Source organism: Atractosteus spatula, chromosome 2 (genome assembly GCF_055471065.1).
Source record: "Atractosteus spatula isolate fAtrSpa1 chromosome 2, fAtrSpa1.hap1, whole genome shotgun sequence".
NCBI classification, from domain to species: domain Eukaryota; kingdom Metazoa; phylum Chordata; class Actinopteri; order Semionotiformes; family Lepisosteidae; genus Atractosteus; species Atractosteus spatula.
In genome coordinates this window covers 13618372-13625322 of record NC_142707.1, presented here as the reverse complement: position 1 = coordinate 13625322, position 6951 = coordinate 13618372, and the positions used below count along the sequence as shown (strand labels likewise).

The 6951-nt window shown below is 41.4% G+C and overlaps 1 protein-coding gene across 2 annotated transcripts in view; it reads right to left on the bottom strand.

The window, feature by feature from the left end:
* Positions 1-326: 326 nt before the first annotated feature.
* The window catches only part of dock5 (dedicator of cytokinesis 5), a 76494-nt gene continuing 69869 nt past the window's right edge, over positions 327-6951 (bottom strand). For both annotated transcript variants that reach the window (XM_088908719.1, XM_088908720.1), the window contains exons 50-52: positions 5940-6090; positions 3077-3192; positions 327-2796 (exon numbers count right to left, since the gene is read on the bottom strand). In XM_088908719.1, coding sequence (XP_088764845.1) covers positions 2695-2796; positions 3077-3192; positions 5940-6090 — 369 coding nt within the window. In that variant the 3' untranslated portion in view covers positions 327-2694. The remainder of the gene's footprint in view (positions 2797-3076; positions 3193-5939; positions 6091-6951) is intronic.

The window sequence follows — 6951 nt, the reverse complement described above, 5'->3', positions numbered from 1 at the left end:
CGCTGATAAGTTATTAAGGGTGTTACCCTAATTGTAGTGTGTTGCACTTTGTTCTAAAAAATATTTTCAGAATTAAATTGCCAACTCTTGTTCTAGAGAAGCCATAATGGAAAAGGGTTGTGTGAAAGAGATCGCTGGCAAATGAATTGTTTCTCTAAAGTGATAAAGGTTTCTTCTGCGGCATGTGATATCCCTAAAAGGTATCGAAGCTCACATTGATAGATTCATTTGCATATAAACAGCATTAAAAAGCCTAACACTGACAGATGTTGAAATTGATTTTCTCAACAGCACTCCATGAGGTAAAATAAACAAAGTGGTCACTGTTTTTGGTTGTTAAATTATTTTATTCTGACTGTTTGACATTACAAATAAAAATATACCAAAATAAATCAGTGTTTTGACATGCTTTTCCTCCAAAGCCGAACTGCTCATTTCTAGCAACTCCTACCTGCCATCTCCCTGTTTTACATTCCTTTCTTTTTTCTGCAAAATACAATTTTTACCCCATGATATAGGTTTGGTTCATTTTGGTCCCTTGAGAGATTCCAGCTACAAAACTGACACATTTTGTAAGCCTGCTTTGTTTCCTTGACGACGACCTTGGAAACTTTTTTAGTTCGACAAAGAGAAAGACACACAAGTAAAGCAAAGGAACAATAAATCAAAAAGCCTGTATCATTTGTAAGGCTAGGTCCCTTATACAAATAGCATTTTGTCGATTGTGGTACTGATGTGATTGAATTAGTATTAATTTTTTAATACTTCATTTTACTGCATATATCCTGATTTCCTTGCAAGACGGAGATTACCTTGAATTTAATTTGTGCACATTCAGCATTCAAGGATCCAGTGTTGAAGAGGACAGTTTAATATCAGACAGAGACTCGCAAACCTTCCTATAGGCTGATGCATAACCAAACATTTTTATCAGACAGATCATCAGTGACAGTCAGGGAGATAAAAACATCAGGCATCTGATCCAGGGCACTTGTGCATAAACTACACAGTGACATCAAGACCCACACAAAACGAGTCCATTTGTTTGTAGGAAAACATTACATTTATACAAACACACATTTTCCCTTAAGACAAACACAAAATCACATTTAGATTGAAATCCAGTGCATGTTTTGATTATCTTTGTTTAATAAATGAGGTAATTAAAGCATCTTAAGCACTAGCCTAAGAGAAAGCTATTCCAAAAATATCTTTAGTATGTCTTGAAAGAATTTAAAAGCATGTGAGTGGAGGTTTGGTACAATGCCTCATTTAAAATGCAGCATGAACTGCTTAAAATGTTTTTTTGTCTATTTCTTACCATGCCATGTTTTTGGCCAAAGTGCTTTTCTGAAGTCGAGGAATACAGACATTGAACACCACACACTGCGTCTCATTTTAATTATAGGCTTATCGGAGGTGAGCAAAATGAGTGAATAAAATGAGCCCCAGAGGGTGGAATGCCATATGTAAGGACCATTACACACCCCAGGCCAAAAAAAAATCATCCTGCCTTTTATGATTGTCTCTCAACTCATCTTGTTCTCCTGTTTTGCATTTCTTATGAGATATTCTGTCACACTGCAGCATTTACTGTAACTTGGCTACCGTCGACCAGTCGATTTCATTGTGCCACCATTTTTCAAAGCCAAACCAAGGCATGTGATGTCACATGGAAAGGGAACTTGTGGGTTCGGACACGAAGATAGCGCACTTGTCCTTTTGGGACCGCCAATACTGTGTTTCGCAAGCCACCAGCATGACAAAAAATCATAAGTTACACTTACACTATTTAAGTTATTACACTGAATGAAATGAGTGCCTGGAAACATTTATTGAAGCTCCTGCTTTGCATAAAACCCTTCACTCCTTTTCCAAACACTATTAAAATCCCACATTTGGAGGCCTTTGCAAACCGATTAAAATAAGAACACATTACTGCAAGGTTCTTCAATCACTGTTGACAACAGGGAAGTCTTCCAGGGAGTCGGGCTGCTAAGGAGGTGTGTGGAGTAACAAACATTCTGTAAGAACGTAAGAACTCTTTACACAGAACTTGAAAATGTAGAATCCATTATTGATAAAAGGGAGGTTTGCACTGCAGTGATTTAAAGCTCCGGTTGTTGACTTAGTAACCATATGCAGTGCTTCCAGGATTCACATCAAGTGACCTGAGTTTTAATTTGTCGACTGTGGCTGCTGAAAACTGGACAAAAAAAAGCTTCCAAATGAATTTAGTCATTTCCCGACCCCGATTATTTACAGTGTAGTATATTTATAAATTATTTCACAACTGTTTTGTTTTGCAGTCTTGGGCATCCTTAGAAGACTGTGTATTATTTTTAAAAATGTCAAAACTCAGGTTCTGACGGAATCTCAACTAAAAACACTTCGGTCGACTTCAAGCTGTTCTTGTTTGTCCAGCCGTGTACAGTACCTGGACAGGCCGTGCTCTGTGGGAACCATCAGAGGGAGGCCACTTCACTGACAGAAAAGAATTTCAGCGTCCCAGGACACTTTCTCCTCCAGATGTGCTCTCCACCCTCCCACCCTCTCTCTCAGGTCCCACTGCTCCTCGCTAATCGCTGTAGTCAGATGAAGGGAGGGAAGGGACGGAGAGGGTGACACAGGGCTTGATATTCCTCACACAACCGCTCACATGGACGATCCCAGCATCAGGACCGACGCCCCCCTTCACTGCGGACTGGGCTCAAACGTCGAGACCACGGACTTGCGCGTTTTGGGAGGCGGCGGGGGTGGTCTGGTATCCCCTTTCACTGGTAGCGGGGGCACAAACTAAAAAAAGACACGAGAGAGATGAAGAAGTAGCTAGTACAATGACATTCGCTCCATTGGTGACATTCTGCCTTGTATCAATGTGATCACTTGCACAGGCACTGAAGATGAGGTCTCTGCGTACTCCCAGGCTATAAATAAAAGCTGACGTGCAGAAGGAAAGGTGAATTTGTATGGCTCTATAGCACTAGATCAATTTCTCCAAAGGGGTGCATCAGCTTAGTTCTCTAGAGGAATCAAAGAAAACAGGCCCAAAGGGGTAATTCCATTGCTGGCTTACCTCTGCTGAGTTCCGGGGGCTGTCATTTTCATTGGCGTGTCTTTTTGAAGGAATGGGGGGAGGTGTGCTTGGGGGGTCCGAGCTCAAATCACCATCACTCTGAAGAGACGTGTAACCTGCACAGAAGGAAGGCACTTCAACTGACCGGAAGCATACCGAAAGCTTTTTTTTTTCCAGATCTTTTGGAGAAAGTAGCATTGCCTACACCAGTGGTTCCCAATCCTGGTCCTGGTGACTCACACACCTGCTGGTTTTCATCCCATCCCACCTTAATTAGATAAATGAACCCTTAATTGATCTAAGAAGTTGTTTCAATTGAATATTTGCATTTTGTTTCTAGTCACAAGTTTGGGATTTTATTTAACTCACCAAATACAATAGTTAAAGTTCCAACATGTTTAAGAGCTGGGGACAAACAGTGCAGGTAAATCTTAATGAAGGGTTTGATTGTGTACCTGAGGGCTCAGCTGGAACAGAAACTAGCAGGTGTGTGGCTCACCAGGACCAGGACTGGGCACCACTGGCCTACACCTGTGCACCTGAATGAAAACACTACAGTAATGGCCAACAAAGTCCCAAAGAGCAGAAATCTCATATTTGTCTTTTTTATTACAATGTTTTTTTTTGTGAGGTGAGCACATGAAAACTCTTTTATAAAAGGCAAAGGCATCTCTGATGCTGGAGGCATGGAGACCATGACCCACTTCCTATAAAAGAGCTTTCAGGATGCTAATGAAGGAAAGAAAAAAAAGAGTTGTTTTACACAACTGCAGTAAATCCTGTTTTCTGGCACACATGACTAACACATACTGAAGGATTTTCACTGAAACAAGTGCTCTTCAACAACAATCCTTTTTTGAAAGGAAGGCTAACAGAAAAAGAGGATTCTAATTATCTAGACCCAAGGGCTCCTTGAACAGGACATCATGCTGAATTAATTCATCTCCGTTTTGTCCTCCAGACACACTGGGGGCAATGAGATTTTATGAGCTCCGGCTCCTACACAAACTGCGTACTGATGAATCACAAAAGCAAACCTGGAGATACTATTTAAATATTGTTTCATGCCCACCTGCCTTCCTGTGTAAATTTACTCACATTAAGGTAAACGGGATAAAAATATTCAGTTCCTTATGATGACGACACTAGACCAGACAGTTTGTTAAAAGTAATATAGGTCTACATCCTAAGCAACACGTCTTTCTTCCACTCCTCTCTATACCTCAGGACTAATATTTAACTTTATCTGTCTCCGCTACCTATACAGATGTATCTACAACAAGTTATGTGATGAATGCCATTGTTGAGCCTTCCACAGGAGAAAATGAAGCTTTTACATCCGTGTGAGATTGAGATTTTTACATCCTTACCTTCCTGTGGCACACCACATGATTATAAAGATATAAGCACCAATATTGAAAGAAATAACTGAAACAGACAGCAACTTTAATGAAAAAAATAAATGTGAGCTTGTGTCACTAAACTGAAGTGTTTAAACATTTTGTTCACTGCTGAAAATGCACTCAGTGAATCTCTTTTGATTCCACTGACACACCTGAGACCTCTACACTGCAGGCACTTGGAGCGCACTCGTTTTTTTTAAAAATGTAACCTCCGATCAGACAGCTCTGGGTGATTATTTCACCAGGTGCATGAGATAGACAAATGTATCTGATCTAACAGGATGGGTTAGCTTTGTTTTCAAGTTGCAGAGCATCTGCGCTCTATTTATTTTACATTAGTCCTTTTACAAATGCAGCTTTTACAAGTTTTGAGGATTCGATATTAGTTATTTATGTGGATTTTATTTATTTCATATTTGTTATTGTTTGCATTTGTTATTTCGTGCACTGTTGTAGAGGCACACACATGTACTTGATTACTGTTAGTTTTTATTTATTTGTTGTTTAACTGGAACAGGCCTCTTACAGATGCCTGAGTGCACTTGTCTCCTCTGGAAGAAATGCAAGATGGACAGTCCAGGGCTCGCAGTCAGTAACATCACAAATTATATACAGGTTCTTATTCAGGAAAGGATTCACAACTATAGTGATACAGCACCACCTGGGGGCAAATGCTTTTTGCACTGCTAAGTACATGCTCACAGCTCACACATTTTCAGTGTGAATGCAGTTTCCCAGAGATGACTTTATAATCACCCTGTAGGTAATCCTGCATTAGGACTGGTACAACACTCTATATTTCTGGCCACTTGATCATCAATACTGCATTTATGTAGGGTCCAGATTCCACATTGGAAACAAGGTCCTAAATAAAATTAAGAATATGCAGTTGAGTGTCAAATCTGTGCCTGAAGTTACATGGCACTCTTTGCTCTCAACAAGACACAGCACCCCCTGCAGTCTGCTGGACGCTTGGATGTAAGCTGTGCTGTTGGTGAAGGAGACATCTCTCCTCGATTCAGCCCTGATCCTCTGGTACAGGGCTGTGCTGCCTGTGACCTACTGAGACACAAACAGCTTGAAGGAGGGAAGTCTGAAGTGTTAGCTTACATGTCCTTATTCTCTCCGTGTGTGGTTGTGAGATTTGTGGGTCTGAACTGATATGTGCAATATGCACAACTGGCTAATCCAAATCAGATACAACAAAAATCTGATCAGATCGGATTGCCATTGCATATGCCATTGGTTTAAGCTATTTGGGGTTTAATAAACTGCACGTTCTTGCATGTTTTCTCAAAACTATTTTTGGATAATTCAAACTCAAACTCAGAATTTTGTTTTGAGTAAATCTGCACACTTCTGACATTAAAGGACATATCTGCTTCTATGAAATAGATTAAAGTGCTCTGCAATGGACATTCTTACTTCCATTCCCTGTGAGCACTCTAGGACGTACTTACTGGAACTGCGAGGTGTGTGAGGAGAGGGGGGCAGGGGGCTGAGGGGGTTGGACAAGTTGAGCTGAGAGGATCCCCCCTGGAAGAGGGACAGGGTCACTCGCCGGTCCCCAAACTGCAAGCTTTTGGGTCTCTGAGGCCTCTCTGGAGGGGTCTGTGATGGAGAGGGCACAACATTAGAGTCAGAGATTTGCTCTTCTTTGAGACATATAAGGATGACAACATGCCCACACCTACACTTAGTAAAACTTCCTTATTCCTCACTGAAGTGTGCCTACAAACTATACTTTCACCAGGTAAACCCGTTAGAATAACCTACACTGTCTGTCACAGAGGTTAAACACACACTGATAAATCCTAAAGGTTTAATTGTTAAGGTATAATCAAGTTTATTATGTTCAAGCTCTGTCACCTTTAACAAGTTTGTGAGTCTTCTTGAGAAAACCAGAGAGCAGCTATATCACCCTGCAACTCACAAATGGCAGCTCCCTGAAGCTCAGCAGGTGTGAGCTTTGTCAGTACCTGGATGGGAGACCTCCTGGGAAAAACTAAGGTTGCTGCTTAAAGAGGTGTTAGTGGGACCAGTAGGGGGCACTCACCCTGCAGTCTGTATGGGTCCTAATGCCCCAAGTTAGTGCCGGGAAAACCATACTGTAAAAAGGTGCCATCCTTTGGATGAGACGTAAAACTGTGGTCCTGACTCTATTTGATCACTAAAAATCCCAGGGTATTTCTCGAAAAGAGTAGGGGTGTTAACCCGGCGTCCTGGCCAAATTCCCCCCTGGCCTTTACCAATCACGGCCTCCTAATAATCCCCATCTCTGAACTGGCTTCATCACTCTGTTCTCCTCCCCACTGAGAGCTGGTGTGTGGTGAGCGGACTGGAGCATCATCCGGGTGGTGCTACACATTGGTGATGGTGAAGGGAAGTCCACATTACCTGTAAAGCTCTTTGAGTGGAGTGTCCAGAAAAGCAGTATTCAAGTTTCTTTTATTTAAAAACTGGATAATGTTC